The sequence below is a fragment of the Lycium ferocissimum genome, chromosome 7 (genome assembly GCF_029784015.1).
Source record: "Lycium ferocissimum isolate CSIRO_LF1 chromosome 7, AGI_CSIRO_Lferr_CH_V1, whole genome shotgun sequence".
Classification (NCBI taxonomy): Eukaryota; Viridiplantae; Streptophyta; class Magnoliopsida; order Solanales; family Solanaceae; genus Lycium; species Lycium ferocissimum.
In genome coordinates this window covers 27,421,209-27,441,841 of record NC_081348.1, presented here as the reverse complement: position 1 = coordinate 27,441,841, position 20,633 = coordinate 27,421,209, and the positions used below count along the sequence as shown (strand labels likewise).

General features: G+C 37.1%; 1 protein-coding gene across 1 annotated transcript; it reads left to right on the top strand.

The window, feature by feature from the left end:
- The first annotated feature begins 14,740 nt into the window (after positions 1 to 14,740).
- Positions 14,741 to 15,777, top strand: LOC132062653 (ethylene-responsive transcription factor ERF039-like). Its single transcript, XM_059455186.1, has one exon. The coding sequence runs from the start codon at positions 14,876 to 14,878 to the stop codon at positions 15,716 to 15,718; it is 843 nt and encodes a 280-aa protein (XP_059311169.1). The 5' UTR covers positions 14,741 to 14,875; the 3' UTR covers positions 15,719 to 15,777.
- Positions 15,778 to 20,633: the final 4,856 nt, after the last annotated feature.

Below are 20,633 nucleotides of genomic sequence, written 5' to 3'. Positions count from 1 at the left end.
TTCTTTTTCTATCCTTTAGGTACAACACCCTTGATATTTTGGTCTCTATTTTGTACTGCACACGCTTTGCCACACATTTAGTACGTATCATCTTGCCGTCTTCCGCACATTTTCATACCGTAAGCGTCGCATCATTCGTTGCACATTTGGCACATGCCGCTGAAATTTCTATTTTCCTTGATCGACCATCTGTGTGTTAGTTTGTTTCTTAACCTGTCGATCATGCTTATGTTGTTTAGTAACCGTGGTTTGCTTGTAGTTTCCTCGACCTTCTTTCACGTCTTTGTTGGAACTGTTTGCATTGGATTCCTTAGCATTTCCAGGAGCATTTTGTTCTTCCTTGTTGGTATTGTTGGTTTTGTTCCAGGCTAAATTGTTCCCAGTTTCTCTAGTACCTTGTTTATCATTTTGTTGATTTGTTGGCTTAACAAAAGCCTTCTTATTTTTCCTCCTGGTGACCTCTATGAAACCATCATCATCTTGCTTTTTTGTAACCACTCCTTCTCCCTTTAATTGTTGTGCTTCTCCTTGTTCCCCCTGTTTTTGCTTGCTCGGCCCTTCCTCTGTAACAACCTGTTTTCCTTCCTGTTGATTAACATTCTTTCTAGCTGCCACTTTACAATTAATTTGGTCATGTCCTTGTAATCTACAGATTCTGCAAAATGCCGGGACTCCTTCGTATTCCAATTTTTGGTAATAACCTTTCAAACCAGCCCCTTTCTTTTCTATACCAACAAAAATAGAATTTGGGAGATTTGTTTCCAGATCCACCTTTATCCTTACTTCGGCTAAGTTTGGCCTAGTTCTTAGATTAGTAGCAAGATCTTCTTTTAATGGAGTTCCTATTTGCTGAAGAATTTGGCTAAGATAATTCCATTGGAACAAGTGATACTTCAATTCCGGTAATAAGACCCAAATTGGGGCTAAAGAAGTTTCCTCGTTTGGGTCGAAATCCGGAGACCACTTGAACATTCTCATCAAAGCATTATCAGTAGAAATAAATCTCCTAAAGTAGACATCATTTAGGTCGGCTTCATTATCAAAATCTAGAAAAATATGGCGATAATCATACACGCCTATACGCACTTTACCTTTTAGAGGAATCTGCTCTTTGAATTTAGTTCTAATCAAGTCGATTTGGGGTCTGCCATACGTGTATTTGCCCACTAGAGTCCATTTACACTGTTCAGTCATTACCCCATAGTAATTATCAGCATCGAAAATCGCCGCCGGAGTGCCGTTATGGACTGTTTGCCTGACCACCACTGGATCGTTATTAATAGGGATGAAAGGAGGTGGGTGTTCTTCAATTGCTCCCTTATAATCGATCTTCTTTGTTTTTGGTACCATAGAGGTGGTCGCCTTTGTGGTAGGGTCTTTGGGTTGATCTATACGTGCCGGTAATCCGGCCGCCGGTGGTGTCATTAGGTAGGAGAGTTGGAGGTGTTACCGTTGTGGTTCAACGTGTACTTGTACGGAGAGCTTTTTTTCGTATAACGTGCATTAATGAATCATTACTATCTTTTCGTATTTTCATGTATAACGAAATGTAAAAAAAGTGTATAATTAGTGTTGTCCTAGCCTAATTTTGGGTACAATACCAGTACCGCAGTACCAATTAAATTTAATAATGACTATTATTAAGAATCTTGAGCTAACGTAATATCAGAACAAAAGGAATTTAGGTAAGCATGTCTGCTAAAACCTATATTTTGAAGAAATAAAAGAAGAGTAAAAATATTTTGTATTTATTCAGCATGAAGAATAAAGTGATGTGGCAAATGAAGAGTTTTCGTATATAGAAATACATACCTAACTGCATTAGTAGGTCAACTAATCCACATTCTTGTAATTAAGACTCTTCTTAATTATCTGATTAGATTGAGATGGCACACTAGGGCTCATGACTTGAGTATTGCTGGAAAATTCACCAAATTATCATTCTTTCTTCAAGAAACTTCTTTAACTAAGCAAAATATTTTAACCTCTTTTCGTGGATCAAAAGGCTGCTAGAATACTAAGGAAGAAGACAACCAAAACATTTAAAAAGAAATACTAAGAAAAAACAGATTGTGAAAAAGTGCACTCTAAGAAAAAACAGATTGTGAAAAAGTGCACTCTTTTCTTTAATAATTGGTAACATCATTTGCCTTAATTGGATAAGGTTAGGAGTTGATCAGAAATTCCATTGTTTATTAACTTGTTAGTACATTCAAAATGGTTAATTAATTGGATAATGTTGGAAGTTGATCTGAAATTTCATATTTATATTGTTAACTTGTTAGTGCATTCAAAAATGGTTAATTAATTGGATAAGGTTGGAAGTTGATCTGAAATTCCATATTTACTAACTTGTTAGCACATTAAAAATTGTTAGTTAATTGGATAAGGTTAAATTAAACATCATGAATCTGCCTTAATAGGATTAGGTTAAAAGTTGCTCTAAAATTCCATTCTTTTATTATTAGTAACTTGTTTGGACTATTTATTCGTACATGGTGTTGGGGGAATAGAATTTTCTTTTTTATGTCACAAATGGGCATGAATTCCTTAGAAGACATTTTGAAGGATGAAAAATAATCTAGTCCAAAATCCAAATAGGTCCCTTAGACCTTTTGTTTTTCATTGATATGAAGCACCATAGTTATATAGGCCATAGGCATCCACTTGGTGTTTCTAATTGAAATAAATATAAAATCATAATTGCATAAAATGAGTTGAAATGGTAATGATTGTGCGTTGAGGCACTCTAATAATTTGGAGTTAAAAACTACTTTATGTCAAAAAGTGAACAAAAAAATTATAATAGAGGATTCAGGTATAATATGATGATTTATCAAAATTTGAACTAAATTTATTAGTACTTAAGTGGATGATATCATCCTGACCATGGCAGCATGGTAACCGGCTACTAGTAACACAACTAGAGGAATAACAGGGGAAACAAAGTTCCGCGCAATAGCCGACAAGAAAATGAATATTGACCTCATTAACTTCAAAAGTTAGTTCATAGTAAAATGTATAAAATTATATAAAGAGATCAAATTGCACCTCCCACGCCGATACAGGACTCAAGATCCTCCTCTATGTTCAGAAATGAACATCTGAAACGTGAACAATATGATGTAGAGGTAAGTAAAACAAGAATCGGGAACATGATTTTGATACCATAATAACAAAACAAAAAAATGAACATTGAACATAACTAAACCCCAATTAGTTCATGGGTGAGAATTGCCCAAAAACGTACTTAAAGAGACCAAATTACACCTCCCAATAACGATGTGCCGACTTAACAATAGCGCAACGCATATGTTTCGTACTTACAAAGGTGGTAGAATGTTACCACCCTCGTCTTCGTAGTAGTAGAACCTATGGGTTCCTAGACGGGTATGCCCTTGGAATAGAGACCTGAGCCCGAGTTTGGAGATAGGAAATGTCTTACCCCATGTACAAGAGTACCGCATGTGTTAGGGTAATTTGCGCAGTTAGAAGTTGAGCGAATCAAGTCGACGCGATCGGAACTGAACCAGAAAAAAAATCTGCAAGACACTAGTCAACGTCAACGGGTCGTCGACATGTTCGACGGACCGTCGACGTGTGGCGTCGATGGGATCCCGCAGCTATATATGCTTTTGCAGGCGCAGGTCGATGGGCAAGTCGACGGACCGTCGACATGTCGACGGGCCGTCGACCCGCTCGTCAAACCGGACCGCTATAGCCTTTTTGGCATCCAAGTATAAAAATGTGGGTCACGATTTATTTCATATTTTCCTCCTTCCAAAATCAGAAAACCCTGATATATTCTCTCCCAATATTTTTCATCATATTAGTGAGGATTTGACAAGACCTGGACCCCGTAAACCCGAGATGATGAAGAAGAAAGGTTGCTTCTAGGGTTTCTTCAAGTTGTGGAGTTTAGGGAGTTGAAGTTGAAGTGATTCTTGGGATTCTTGAGCCCTCAAGGTATGAAAATGATTTCTACCTTTGTATTTAAGTTGAGTATCAAGAGTTTTAGTGATTCTAAGTAAAGAGGGGGTAGTTGTGAAAGTAGTAAATTGATGAAAGACAAAATAGTGACTTAGAGTTGTATTAAGAGAGGATTGGGGATGGATTTGAATATATAAGTGTTGTTATTGTTGTTAGGGTTGGTATTAAAGTGAATGAGAAGTTGAAGAGTTATTAAGCTTATGAGAGAAATGTTGTTCATGATTCAAGCTTTCTATGCATCTAAAGGAGGTTAGCAAATGAAGTACCTAGTCTAATGAAGGTCTATGTTATCTTAATTGTAGATTTACAAGTCGAGAAGTAGGAGTTGGAGGATTTGGTATACGTCGAGGTATGTTAAGGCTATTCTTTCCTTCTTTTGGCATGATCCTATGATATGATCCAATAAGCGAGTAAGCGAGTCCATATTACTCTACTCTTAGAAGCATTAGAAGTGTTTCGGCTTTTTGACATTCGAGCGCCCGTTATGATTATTCCTTCCGTTCACGGGTCCGCTTTATGTATACAGTTATTCATGCATTACATTCATTCATATATATATGTATGTTGACCCGTGACCAGAAGGCGTTATATACGCAAGTATTATAGGTATATGGGGTATGGAAAGGAGTAGGCATTATACGCATACCACCTGATCAGCTGGTGCACTATGAAGACGATATGAGAATCAGGCTGCAAGTATCGCAAAGAACGTATATATGATGGCCGCGTAGAGGCCGATATGATACGAGAAAAGAGATGTGCGTTATATACGAGCATATATCGTGCGTTATATACACACATATATACGTATGTATGACCTTCACGACAGTACGAAAGCATGCATACGTTATGTGCCCGCGAGAGGCATTGTTAGATATCCGTATTTACGTATACGTACGTATACTAGTTCATACAAGTACATGCTCGTCGATCATTTCGCCCACGAGTTCGCATCTCATCCATGATTCCCATGTGTATATATATATATATATATATATATGATGTTGCTTTCTTATGCTTTACATGCTCGCACATTATCCGTACTAACTCTCGGTTGCTCGGGGGGCTGCGTTCATGCCTGTGCACAGGGGCATGACAGTGGTCCCGCTCCGTAGGGACCTCTAGATCTAGCGCCGGTCGGTACGCTCAATTCAATCCAGAGCTACAGTCAGTTTTGGTATACCCCTTTTGAGATGTGTATGCATATGGGTATGACGGGGCCCTGTCCCATTCTTTCTATAGCTTTCGTTCTAGTAGAGTCTGCCGCATTGTATATAGTAGTCGGATGGGCAGCCTTGTCGGCCTTCTATTCTTGTGTACAATATATGTAGCAACCAGTCAAGCTCGGCATGACCGTTCTTCCGCATGTTGTGTATATATGTATGCTAGACAGGCGCGAAGTTCGATGTTTCCTTTATGAGATTAGTTTGTGCCATTCATGGGCCTTTGATGTTCAGTATGTTTCAGATGAGTATTTAGGGGTGTTTGGTCGCTAGAGGTCAGGCTCCCGTCACGGCTTATCGGGTTGGGTCGTGACATATGGTTGCTAAATCCACAACCCATCAAAGCCGGTCAAGGGATGCAAGTCGTTCATAGGTTTGAATCTTGCCACTGGTTTGAATCTTGCCACCTTTCTTATTTCGATAAGAAACTATGCACGTTCAGTTACATTTGGATTGAATAGCTAATCCATTTTTTAATGTCGGAGAAAGTACACTCTAATCAAGAGGAGATAGTAACACAAAAGTCACCCAATTATGGGTAATGATCTCACAAAGTCATGTTTCTTTGTTTTGTAACAACAGTGTCACCCAACTTTCCATATATCACATCAAAAGTCACCCAATAAATATTTGACATTTAAATGTAATCCACATGGACTTTTTCTTATTTTTTTTCTCAGTCCACATGGAAAAATACATCAAGTTTTGGATTCATTTTTTTTTGGTCAAACAGAACAATTTTATTCAACCAACGGAACAAATTAAGTACAACTAGCTCATCGTGGCTCTAGAGCTAGATATCAAAACCAGTGAAAACCCACCAACTATTAATACTACAAATTCTAACTCATACATAGCAGTGAATAAGTAGTTAATTAGGAAATCGATTAAGTCTTTGCATTCTTAAGACTTAATAAATATGTTATAGCTTGCAAAATAAATTCATCAGTGTGCTCTTATTCTGATTAACTATTAGTGCTGCCAATATAGGATAGGAAATACAATTTATGGGTCAGAAGGAATGTCCAGACTTCAGGAACTACATTTACTTAATGTCGTTAAAAAATCGTTATGGACTTCGCTTGAGAGAAGAAAAAAGAAGACGACACGATTTTAATAAAATGATGAGCCAATTTTTTTCCAGAGAGAGTGAAACTCTATTTTAATTAAGAGAGAATAGGTTTAATAAGGGTTAATTTGGGCTTGGATCGGGTCGAATCTTTTTGCCATGTGGACTGAAAAAAAGAAAAAGTTCATGTGGACTAAATTAAATGCCATGTCATATTTTGTTGCCCAAATATTTATTGGGTGACTTGTGATGTGACATAAGGAAATTTGAATGACCTTATTGTTACAAAAATGTTAAGAAACATGACTTTGGGAAATCATTACTGAGAGTTAGGTGACCTTCTGTGTTATTACCTCCTCAAATCAGAGGTTATGCTAGTGATACAGCTTTCAGCTACTATATTTCCGCGATTTAGTATACATAATACCAATTGATTTGTCTAGCCTAATACCAATTGATTTGTCTAGCCGCACAATACTTTGTATTGCTATCTCACGATCCCGTTTTCTAAGATGTAGTCTTTGAAAGAAGTTACTGTATTTTGCATTAATAGATAATATTACACTATATTCTTAACGTGCTCTGCAAATTATGATCTAATAAATACATATGCCCTTAGCGTATTAGAAATGACTCAAATTTACTATTGATCTCGTAAAAACATTGACAATTGATCTCGCGGGCACGCAGGTTTTCCCCCGGCTAAAAGGTGAAAACGACTATCAGAGGCCCCCTTTCTTAAGACTATCCATTAAAAATAAAAATAAAAAGGCAACTACTGACTTACTGTAGAGTCCAGAAGGATCCTCTTTTGCAGTGTACCGCGCGTCACTACTACATATTGTCCTTTAATGCTATTGAATGACGTAGTTTTAACCCTCAAAATAAATCAAAGAAAGAAAAAGAAAATTTTTCCCTTTAGAATGTTCAAAACAGTGAAGCCCCTTGGATATATAAGTTGGGACTCGTTAGTTTTTTGGTTCTTTCCTTTCTTTGTTTCTCAAGTCAAATTTACAGAACATTGCAGAGCAAAAAAACCCAAATTAGATATACTTAATTCAGTATGAATCTGTAGGCAGAGGGCTCCATTGGTTACACAGAAGAATGTATTAGTGAAAAGTCTGAAGAAGATAACAATACAGTGAAATTTTACACTATTAATGTATTTTAACCAGTTTTGAACTTGTAACACTTTACCTATCTCATATCATAGACTGTTTTAACCCATAATTATCTTTTAAGTGATTGAGAGTATATCGAATAATATTTTACACTGTTGGATGAATAGAATTTAATTAACTAAGAAATTAATGCTATTACAGTTAGCGAATTTACCAGATAGACAAGCTCTCTCAAAAACAAAAAAAAACAGAAAGAATAGGACAAAATGAAGATATTAGGAAATCAAGCAACGACACATATCAAAAATTCCATCCGTGTGTAAATGTATCAACTAGGGCGGCCCTTGGTATATATTGTGTGGCCCGTAGTTAGGTTATGAACATAAATGAGTTGGTATATATATATATATGTTGTGTGGCCCGTAGTTGGGTGTGTGTGTCAATGTGTGTGTGAAACCTAGCTAGAAGATCAAATAAATCCATGACGATTGTCTAGTTTCCCTCTCTTTGTTGGCATTGTTCAAGAGGGGATTCACTAGAGTAGGGACATACTATATAATTATCTCTTGATTATTTAGGTGAGGGACATACTATATAATTATCTCTTGATTATTTAGGGGCAAGAGACAAACATGTCATTTCTTCACTTATATCACCCTCTCATTTTGAACCAACTAGAAGTATTGCCTAATCTTATATACGGAGGGGTCCATAACCTCCCATGCCCAAGTTAAGGATGTCTGCAGTTCCCTTTGATGGTGGAATTATTATTCCATAATTAATTTCTCTCCAACCACCATTTCCCTATAACTCAATTGCCATAGATACTTTATGTTTATAAACTATATATCAAGATTTCATAAGTCACTTATTAAGATTTGAAGGACTCGTTGCTATATATCATGCATAGAGTTATTTTTTGTGATGAACCTAAAAGAATTTTATTAGAACCTCTATAAGAATTTTGATTTTAGACATTACCCTTTTCGTTTGTATCAAAAGATGGAGCATATACTCTCCTTTGTTTTAATTTCTATGTGCTACTTTTCTTTTTTAGTCCGTTCAAGAAAGAATATCTCTGTCTATATTTAGTCGTTCTTTAATGCCAACATGCCAAACAGAAACAGAGCCAGAATTTGTAGTTTATGATTCTAAAATTGACATTTAATAGATAACTTGTCTTAATTAGTTATGGGGTTCACAAATATTTATACATACTTAAAGATTCCTACAAATACAGAGTCTAAGTAAAAATTATTAGGGATTCGTCCAAACCCGTAGCTAATTAATGATCTAGCTCCACCTTTGAACCCAAATGACAAGTTCACGAATAAAAGATTCAAAGGGTATTTTGATACATTAAACACATTTTTACTTTAAGCCCATAAAATTCACAGGGTATTTTGGCACATTACCCTTCTCTTTAATTTAAGACCATAAGATTCAGCTGTATTTTTTCATATAACATCCGGACAAATTAAGTCACATAAAATGAAACAGAGTGAGGATTAATTATTGCATCATATTACATATGTAGCCACTTCTAGTGAATTCTGTCTATTTGAGGCATGTAAGTAAGATTCATTACAAAAGATGAGGGGTATTTGCTATGGTACATAAATGTCACCTTCACTTCTTCATTCTTCATTACTCTTATTTTTGCTAGCTGGTCCAACGGCAACTTGATTCCCTTTCCTATGTATGTATATATCTATATATATATATCCTCCTAGTTTAGACATTACTATTAAATTCTTTAAAAGGGGCAACGCAAGCATTGAGTCAGGAGGTTGAACTTGTGCTTCATATATGAGGACCACTTAGCTTGCATATACATCAAATTAAAGGAAGGATAAGTGCAATGTGTAAGGGAATTGTTGATATATTTTTGGAGGAAAGTATGAGAATCACACCCATGGGCAAAGGGCAGTACTCGATATTCTTTGTCCAATATCACCACATTTTGGCCTTACTCGACATTTTTGAAAGACTTTTGATTAATAAAAGCCAAAAAAACATGCACAATTACAAATTCCAGAACTTTTGATTAATAAAAGCCAACAAAACATGCATAATTACAAATTCCAGAACTCCATGGTACCAACCGGTAATAACTTACCAGTATTTATATCAAATCAATTGATAAATGACATGTATTAATTTGCACACAGACTTTTAGAGCATAATCATAATTAATTAACATACACTCTCATCTTATTAAATTACTTAACTATATAAATTTATATAGTAATTAGTGCAAATACCAGGTGCGAATAAGTACTTACCCGACCAATATATAAGAGTAATCGAAATAGAGTATTGTTTGTTACTAATCTGTATTTTCTAATATTTTGAAACAGTAACTTTGTAAAAAATTAAAACAAGAACTTTGTAAAATCGAAACTGAAAATATCAAAACGAAGATCCGAAAAATATTTTTAAGGAAGAAAATCGAGGCCACTGAATGCACAGTGTGTCCTTAAGAAAATTATTCCCCTCAAGTACCCGAGGTTAATGGAATACATCCTCCCAGGATAGAATGATGTTACTCACCAGTGTATCGGTACCTAAAACCACGGTATCAAGAACCACTCAATGGCAGTAAATTACACTAGAATTTATTTGTGCAGAAGAAGAAGAAGTTTTGAAGTTCAGAAAATTCGTAAGGAAAAAACCTGAGGAATCAAACGAATTTATATCCATGAAAGTACTGTTTCTGAAAGTTTGCAACCCTTCAAAACAGTCACTTAAAAACGGGCGAGAATTTTAAATAAAATCCGAGAAAGAAACAGATAATTTAATTAATTAATTAATTAAATAAATAATTATTAATTAAATAGTTAAAATTAAAGAAAATTTGGTCCAAAAATATTATCAATCAATCAGATCATTTGACCGAATCCGAAGCCAAAACAAGATTATCAATCAATCAAATCATTTGACCGAAGTTTAAGCCGAGCGAGCGACGCCAAGCAGGAGACCCTACTTCTTAACCCTTTAGCAACAAGAAGGAGTGTCTTCTACTTTTAAGTAGAGAACTTTTCTTTCCACTACCAATAAGGGACAAATCGTTTATTTCATAAAAACAAGTTATAAAAATTCATTTTCCCTCCACTTCTTTTCCCTCCATTTCCCAGTCAACCTATCAATTAAACCCAACACTGTTGACTAGAATCCTTGAACATTAGTGTTGTGATGGCAGAAAAATGAGAAGATAAGAATATTAAAACTTGTCACAGTATTTCCGAGGTAGAAAATTTATCTCCCAAATATATAACACGGGTTAGCACTTTTGATCCCTCCATTATTGATAAGATCTCATTTTAGTCTTTGTAATATTTGACTAGGCACTTAGTTATATTCATAATTTTTCAAAATTATTAATCGTTCCACCATTTAATTATCCCTGTGTTATATTAATTAAACTTGTATTATGATTATTTTAGCGCTGAAGTATTTTATATAATAATTATTCATGTAAGTACAGAAACTCTTCTTCCACATTTATTCTTACATATTTTTTTTTTGCGGGCGGGAGGGAGGGTTTCCCTTAATGTACCTTCCTTAAGTCCTTACATATGGACTATGGTGGTCTTTAGCGATGAACTTTTTTGGCAGATTCTTGAACTTAATGGGGTAAAACTAAGTTTCGAAATAGCATGAAACGAAAATTTTCCATATCAGCTAATGAATCATGACGATTCTGTCGGATTTGGCTCCTCTCCAGTGAGCCGTCTCTCCATTTCCCTCAGTACACCCCTGAATATCTTACACGTGTCTCATCCAAAATTGAAGGGACAAGATTTACTTGAATTAATTCCACCCTTTAAACCAGGTTAATATTAGCATTAGCATTCTCTCTCATCTCCATTCTTCCCATCGGCTGTGAACAATCAAAGAACCCAGCGTCCTCTAAAATCCAAGTTAAAAATTGTACTTTCTCGCGACTTTGAAAAAGAAGAAATCAATTCATGCTATCAACTTTGCCGCCTCAAACTTCTAATCGAAGACACCAGATTTAGTACAACTTTTAACTTGGATTTCTCCATTACCGTCTGATTTCACTGTGCTATAAATATCAGAGATGAGAAAATTAGGAATTCGGCTGTACATTCAAGTTAGAAAAATTCACATCAGCATTTATTAGCATTCCAAGGATCCGAAGAAAAATATTTTTTTTCTTAAAAGTGCGATGATGATTACACTAAGAGCAAAGAGGAGTTTGGAGAGTGGCGTGGAAATTTGGCATGAAAAGTTTGCCGTGGGTTAAAAGGGTAAAGTTAATTCAAGCAAATCTTGTCCTTTAAATTTTGGAGTAGACACGTGTAAGATATTCAGGGGTGTACTGGAGAGATGGCTCACCGGAGAGGCGCCATGTCCGATTCTGTCAGTTTTGATGGAATATGAAAGGTACATATAAATTCACAACTAAAGACAATGAAGTACTTACTACTAGTGGAGCGTAGCCCTAGTGTCAGAAAAAGTAGGTAGATATTTACAACACCATAAAATTCTAATAACAACTAATTATTTCCCTATCCATTGAGTCATTATCAAACGTGAAAAGTGAAAAACAGTAGAAAGTAAACCTTAGAAATTCAATCAAACCATTTTACTATAAATCAGAGATAAATTAAAAGAAAATTCAAATTGCTTGTTCCAATTAACAAGCTAATTGAGTAAGCAAAATCTGGTGGGAGGACCCACTTTTTGAACTGGTTTGGAGTTTAGAGCCACTAGCATGTGACCCATGTGTGGTCCTTTTTTTTTTTTTTTTTTAATTTCTAATTTAAGAAATTTTATTCATTTTCAGATCCACGTGTTCTTGAAAAGTTCCAAAAAATCTGATTAATTGATTCAATGTTTTCACAAAACACAATATGTTAATGAAGGTCATGTGTATCGATGTTCCGTTTGTTGTCTTTTTCCTAAATATAAATCACATTTTAAGTATTTTTATTGCAACATGGAAGAATTTTGTTGCTCAATAATGCTAATAAAAGAATTTTTATTCTTCTATGCGCGTTTGATTGGCCAACCTCTGTTTCCAGCAGTAGTTATACATTTGATTTCATGTTTCTCGAATTTACAATGAAATCAATTGATAGAAAAGAACAAAAAGTGATTAGGTAAATCTCATAGTTTGCCAGAGTGGAAGAAAATGGCAATATTCTTAGCCTCCAGTTGAATAGCCTGACATTGCCAACCATAAGTAAGTATATTTCTAGTTTTTAATTGGCCAAACCTATCGGGAGATATTTACGGGCGAGCATTTTTCACTTTCAGACACTCAACTAAACGTTATACCTATCGGGGCCACCGTACCACATCAAATTTGTTCCAATTAGACACTTTTTCGACCATCAGCCAAAATTACAAAGTGTTTGTAATACACTTGAGGGTGATGTGGCATGATGACTAATTAAATGAGGACACGTGGCATTTGGTTGTAAATAACAATGTTAATTTAAAATAAACAAAAAGAAAAGCTTATCAAAGAAATAAATAAATAAATAATCTTATTTTTTAAATCCCACCCCACCTTGGCCTCCCACAAACCACTGCCGCGAACCACCACCGCCACTTGCTCCGACGAACTCCAACCAATGACTCACGGATAGTTAATGACGAAAGTAAAAAGGCACAAATCTAAAATCACCATTATTTCTAGAAGTCTCCAAATCCATGGACTTCTCTTCATTGCAAGAGCAAGAAAAATTAGAGTTGTCATTTGCATATCTTGCTTCTGCAGTTGTTGAGATCCTTCCACTATTGTTACCATTTTTGTTGCTATTTCGATCTTTGAGTCTCTTCAAAATGGACCCAAAATGCCCAAACTATACTTTCTTGATTTGTGTTCTTTTGAAATCTGTTGTTTTTACCACAGCCTCCCCATCCCCTTTTGCCCGTTCTATAATGTTTGTTTTTTCTGCAGGTGAACCAAGATTGGAAAAAGACTTCACCAAAAAATTGAACAGAGCTCAAATTGTTTTTTCCCCTTTGATTTTATTCTCTATCCTTTAGAAAAAAGACGTTGAGATTTAGCTTACAATATTAATATGTTAATTTTAACAATAGAATGATCCATCCTCTTTCAATTTGGCTACTGCAAGTCTGCAACTGAAGAGATCAATTTCGATCTCCATTGAAGGGGTTTAATAAGCTCGGGGGAAATGGCTGAAGAAATGGAGAAGACGAAGTTGAAAATAAAAATAAAATTTGGTCAATAAAGCCTCACGCGCCGATTTTGGGTGTATTACATTCACCATGCCATGTCAGCAAAAAATGTCTGATTGGAACAAATTTGATGTAGTCTGAGTGCTCAATAGGTATAACGTTTAGTTGAGGTATCTAAGTGAAAAATCCCGCCAACCACAGGTGTCTCCCAATGGGTTTGGCCTTTTTAATTTATCACGTACGTATCATACCGTAAAATTAAGAAAAAGAAAAAATGGAAAATATATATTTTTACTAAAATTCAGTCAGTAACCATGAGTGATTATAAATAGACATTCATATTGGATTTACTAATTTGTGGAAGCTTACCGATCAAACGCTCTTACGATGAAGATAAATGAGATTAAGCAACTGCTGAAGTTGTGAGAGGTAAAAGTACACCAGTAATCAGTAGAGCATTCTGCCTTAGTGAGAAGCGCGAGCTGAGATGAACGAATTAGAAGTGAAAGTGTCATTTTGAATAATGCAAATTCAACAATCTCTTAATCAATCTTCAGGAACTATTCACGCGTTGTTGAATAGTAAACAAGAATAACGACCGTTGATAATTTTGTCAGTGGCCAATTATTCTTTAACGAGGCCATTCAATTTCTTGCTAATTAGGTATATCATCATCCTATTAGAATGATTATTTCGATGTTGAAACATACGAAATTTCTGCTCTGAGTGAATTAACCTAGTTTGTGCAACACAAGATACTCAATGAGAGAGAGGGATACCCTACAAGGGCCCTAGCTAGGTCAAGTTTCATGTGAATTGTATGATTTTTAACGAGGACAAATTTTTCTAGTATGTGGCTGCTATGGCCTATGTTAAAGTGTGCATGGTGCCAAAACACCGCTTGATTATGAAAAATGAAAATATTACTACTATGATTTCCTTCCTTTCTTTAGAAAGAGGTAAGTAATACTCCTACTTATTAATACAAAAAGGAAAAAAGAGAGAAGATAAAATAAGAATAATGAATGAATAAATACAAGCAAAGCAAATTGCCACATGGGTAACAAAATAGCTTAACTGTAGATACCCTTATGGCAATAAGGTCCCATTGTTCTTTATTTCCTTTTTCTCCCCTCTCCTTATTTAAACCAAACAAACACAACCATAGAAGTTAAGTAAACCTACATTTCTATTTTAAAAGTAATCAGTTGCTACACTCCTTTTTCTTGCTACTACTATAGTTCTAATTAAGAAGAAAAACCATAAGCTAGAAGCATCTTTAGAGTACCACTATAATGGAATATCATCATCTTCATCAAGAATTCTCCATCTCTAGTTCTTCTTCTACAACTTCCTCATCATTTACAAGTTCTTCTAATTGCTTAAATTCTCCTTCAACCACCACATCTTCTACTTCTACTTCATCATCTTCTTCCCATGAGGGCATTGCGAAAACCCCATCAAAAGACTACTATTGCAAATCCAAGAAAAGCTCACTAAAAGTTCAGGATTTCACAAAAAATGGGAATTGTCACAGGAATGAGGAGAACAAGAAAATTAGGAGAAAAAATGAAGGTGTTGTTGATGAAAAACATCCAACTTATAGAGGAGTTCGTAAGAGGAATTGGGGAAAATGGGTGTCCGAAATTAGACAGCCTAGGAAAAAATCAAGAATTTGGCTAGGGACTTATGCCACGGCCGAAATGGCTGCTCGAGCTCATGATGTCGCGGCTTTAGCCATCAAGGGTGACGCGGCTTACCTTAATTTCCCTCATTTAGCTGATCAACTCCCCCGACCGGCCTCCACTTCCCCTAAGGACATCCAAGCCGCAGCTGCTAAGGCTGCAACTAGCACGTCTCTCGAGGAAAATTCCATCAGAGATGAAGCTGAGTCTAGCCAATTGACCGAGCTACACAGTTCACATTCATCGACGAATTTAGCCTCGGAGAACACGCAAGAATTACTTAACTCTCCAACAATGGACCATGATGACACATTTTTCGATCTACCCGATCTTACTATTGATAGAGTGGATCAAAATGACCGATATCAGTACCCAATTTCGACGTGGCAGCTGGCTGGAGCCGATAGTGGAATATTTCGGCTCGAGGAGCCGTTTTTGTGGGAGTGCTATTAGAGCAAAAAATGGGATTGTACTCTTTAGACATGTTTCTTTTCTTTTCTTTTTTTACACTGTGTTAAAATTGAAGATGAAGACACTGTATTTGGGAATTTTCTCTGTGTAAATTTTATTCATCAGTATGTACCTCTCTTTATACACAAAACTGTCTAACAGAATGTAACAGAAAGAAGTTAGAAATGGACAAAACTAATTACACCCGTCCTATTCTAATTTGTCCATTGTATAACAAATTTTATTCTTTCTCGTGTTGGTCGCATGACCATATTTAAATCACCATGATTCTAATCTAAGGTGGAAGATTGATCTATCATGTGTGTGTGTTGTAGTGTGCGAGATTAATCCACCTGGCCAGACATTAATTCACCTAAACGTCACAGCTGTTTCTTCTTTTCTCTCTCTCGTTTTCTTTCTCTCTCTCTCTTTCTTTGTACATCATGCCTTCTCTCTTTCTTTTCTCTCTCTCTCTTTCTCTCTCTCTCTCTTCTTTGTACATCATAGTGGCTTCTTCTTTCTCTCTCTCGTTTTCTTTCTTTCTTCTGTCTCTCGTTTTCTTTGAGTCAACATCCCCCTCAAGTCGGGAGTGAGAGTCACGACCCCAACTCGGGACAAAATCGCTCTGTGAGAAACCCCTTGAAAGGGGTTAAAGAAAGAGATTCTGGCAAGTTCGATCTTTAGAGGGAACAAACGAAAGAGTAATTAGACCGTGGATTGAACTGTTGACGCACAAAGTGGACAGTCCAATTCAACATGTTCTGCGCGCCGTGAAGACCGGATTACGAGCTATACGGATGGCCTTTGACCGTCGGAGTGGAGCGGAATCGGGAGTGAAATTGGAGCAGAAAGATCCTCAAGCACGAATCAACCAAGTGAGTTCAAGAAGAACACCTGCACGGACGATATTCCCCCCCCCGCTTCATGGGAGGACAAAGAGATCGAGATTTGTTTCTTCGATTTCCAAGAAATCGAGCACCGCATGGTAATGAAAAATCCACTAACCGATTTACGTGACCTTACACGACGCCCACCCGCATCGCAAAAGCAAGTAAAGAAAAAGCATGGATCGAAGATAGTAATACGCCTCGACCCGCATCCGAGCCGAGGTATCGTAAAACTCGTAAAGTTGTACCGAGAAACGTGACAAACATGGTCGCCGTATGTACGACTAGAGCAAGAACAAAGAAAGATGTATCCGGCGAAAGGTCAAATAATTCAACTTCGTCGACCATGACGATAAAGCGCGGGTTATCCAAACGAGGACTATCATCCGCTCGAAGTTTGGAAGAGGGATCCAGCGAGAACCAACCGTTGGTGCAAACGAGAAACATCGAACTCACGAAGCGCATCCGAGGTAAATTTTCGTGGATCGACAATAAAGCCACGCTCTTCTCGTAAAATTTCCATGCCAAGAAAATAGTGAATTTCTCCCAAGTTCTTAACTTTGAACTCGTATTGAGAAAATATTTGATATTCTCGAGCTCACTCAAATCATCCCCCGAGGAGAATATCGTCCACATAGATCGCCAGATGGAAATTAGTGACCTACCGTTTAAAAAATGAGAATAATCGTTTAAGGAAGATTGAATAACCTTTGAAAGCTAATTTTCCCGCAAGTCGAGCATACACCGCGCGCGAAGCTTGTTTTAAACCGTATAAGGACTTTTTCGTAATTTGTATACGGTTAGGACTTTGGTGAGGTGTCACTCCGCGGGAAACTTCATAAAACCCTTTCGGAGATCACCATGCGTAAAACGCATTGTTGACATCTGGGCTTGGAAATGACCACCGCTTTTAGCCGCAATGGTAAGTAGGGCATTGGATAGTGGTCATTTTCACAACAGGTGAAAAAGTTTCTCCATAATCTATACCTTCTCTTTGGATATCCCCCCTCACCACTAGTCTTGCCTTTAGTCTTTCAATACTCCCATCTGAGAGATGCTTTATCTTGTATACCCATTTGCAAGGTAAGGCTCTTTTCCCTTTAGGTAACAGTTGACAACTTCCTGTGTTTGATTGTTTTTCCAAAGCCTTAATTTTCGAGTTCATGGCTTCTCTCCAACACGGACGTTTGGGAAGCTCGGTATGAAGAGAAAGGCTCGGGACAAGTTAGCAGGTGAAAAGTGGCAGCGATTGTTGAGAGATAAGGAGAGAAAAGCATAACTCCTGGCTTGTGAGAGCGATCAAAACAAGTTTTCCTTTGCATCGGTGAATATCACACTATTGCAAATGTAGTCTTTTAGATAACGGTCTTTGGCGAGATATCCGCTAGACCTTCTTGGTGGATTGGTTATAGGGACGGGTAAGTAGGAATAGAAGAGAGTTTTACTTGGTGTAGAGAACTTGGATAAACAGGTCAAGTGGGGTAATATAGCCGATCCGTGTAATTCATTTGGTGAGGGGAACTTAGTGGCGGATGAGAGAGTGTAGAATCGAACTTCTCCGATGATCGGGTAGTATGTGAGGTTCCGTGGTGTAACTATTTTGAAAAAGATCATGGATCGTGGTGTTGATTGTGCTCGAAATGGACAATCGAATGATCATCTAAGGAATGGAATTCGAGGAAAATAGGTGTGTGCGAGTTATCGACGAGTTGAAAGGAAAGTGTGATTCATGAAATCTCACATCTCCGGATACAAACACTTTTGTATCGGGACAAGAACAGTATATCCTTTCGCCGTAAAGGATAGCCTAGAAAACACAAAAGAGTAGCTCTTTCATCAAACTTGTTCCTTCCTTGTCCCAAAGGAAGCATAGCACAAACATCCAAAATTCCTCAAATGATCATAAGTAGGCTTTTGTCTAAACAATACTTCATAAGGTGTTTGCCCCTTCGAGCACACTAGATGGCAACGATTAACGACGTGTGTAGGCCGAATAGACTCTCCCGCAGACATAGTAATTTGATTGGAGCATCAATCCTCTAGCAATCTCTAAGAGGTGTCTATGCTTCCTCTCAACAATTCCATTTTGTGAGGGTAGCTACACAAGTTACGATTGATGCGAGAATCCCTCGCGAGGCTAGGAAAGCCGATTCTCGTGTGCCTCTTCCCAACTCCAAGGCATTATCGACCTCGATCATTTTAACTTTCACATTGAATCGTCTCTCTACCATAGATAAAAAGCTCTTTAAGACAGAAAAGCATTACTCTTAGTGCTTAGTAAGAATGTCCATGTTCCTCTACCGAAATCATCTACTATGGTGAGAAAGAACCGAATCCATTATAAGTATTACACCAGTGGTCCCTGTGTCTATATGGATGAGATCAAAAATGTGTGTGGACTTTATGCTACTAAGAGGGAAAGGTTGTCTAGTTTGTTTAGCTCAGCACAGATTTACATCACAAATAAAATCGAATTGAAATCATAAGGAAGAAAACTTAAATGTTTCATCGTCGAAATGGAAGGTGTCCCAACCTTACATGCCAAAGCTTTACATTAGGAACAAAGCATTAACATGCATCGCACAGAGGCCGAAACTCGATTGTGAAATGGAATTTCTTCCTTTGGAATTGAAAATACATCATTGGAATTGAAAATACTTCTAGATTTGGCACTATTAGGCTCCAATAAAGAGTCCCTCTCTAACTTCACCAAAAGCTTCGAGGACTCTTCATTGAAAGGTCCCGCAACAAACATCCAAGAATAGAATAGGACATCATATCAAACCGGACACAAAATTTGTGGACCGACGGGGGAGATTATACTTAAAAACTGCACAAGTAAGACATCAAGCATATACGACTGGTAAGATGAGACACCCCTATGCGAGTTACACTTACCTCGAAAGAATTAGGCAAATTGATATTCAAAGGCACGGGGAGAGGAATTAAAAATAGAAAGAATCGGGGGTCAAAACACACGTGTTGCTCAAGCTCCCGAATCAATGATCCAAGTGTTTTGTTTAAGACTAGTGAACACGAGTAACTGAGTATTTAAGAATGGTACCAGCCACCGCATTTGCATCGATTCCCATCTTTCCCCGCTTTCGTGTCAATTTACTTTGCTTGTACATTTGCATCATTTTCGCAACTGCTCCTTGCTAAATTGCTCTTGAAAATTGCCATCATTGACTCCAAAATCTTGTCCTCCCATGTTTTCCTCTCCGCCTCACGAGTTAGACTTGCATTTGCTTTAATCCGGGGTTGATAGTTCCCGGGATTAGTGAACTCAAAACCGCAGAAATCCACGCCGTAGCAATCATCATGCACATGTCCTATTTTTCCACAATATGTGCAAGATACATTTGGATCATATTTCTTCTTGCCTCTAAATTTGTTCCGTGGCTTTTCATAGCCCCTCGATTTGAGTTATTATATTTCGATATGTGCCGCCCTCTCATTGCTTGACTTTTAAGTTTTTGTGCATTTCTTCCCCGTCCATTAGCTACGAACGTCGCAAACTCAGCAAATAATGTGTTGTTTGGTTGTTTTGCTTGTCCAATCGCCATAAATGATCCGTAATCGTAGGCGAAGCGTGCATTTGCATATACTTCCTCCGGTTCTCATCCCGCAAAAGCAAGGAATATGCAACATCTATACCTGTGCAAAGGATTCATCATAAGTATATTTCCCTCGCTCGAGCATACACATCATTTAGTCCCATTAGGAATTGAATTAACCTCTGATCTTCCAGGGATTTTGTTAATTTTGCTTTCCCTCACAAGTGCATTCATACGAACAAAAACAATCACATTTATCCCATCTAATTCATCCCATAATCTCTTAAGTTTGGTGAAGTACCAAAGAATGTCACTATTACCTTGTACTAGTCCGTCAATTCCTTTTGTAGATGGTAGAGTTTGGCACCATTTGACTTGCCAAATCTCCGTTCTGCATCGTCCCAAAGTTCTTTTTTTCAGCCTGAATTCATCACACCGTCTCGCAATATCCTTAGATAATGCATTTGATATCCT

Bases quoted from the DNA above. Each gene is read 5' to 3' on its own strand.
- LOC132062653 (XM_059455186.1), top strand. From the start codon at position 14,876: ATGGAATATCATCATCTTCATCAAGAATTCTCCATCTCTAGTTCTTCT.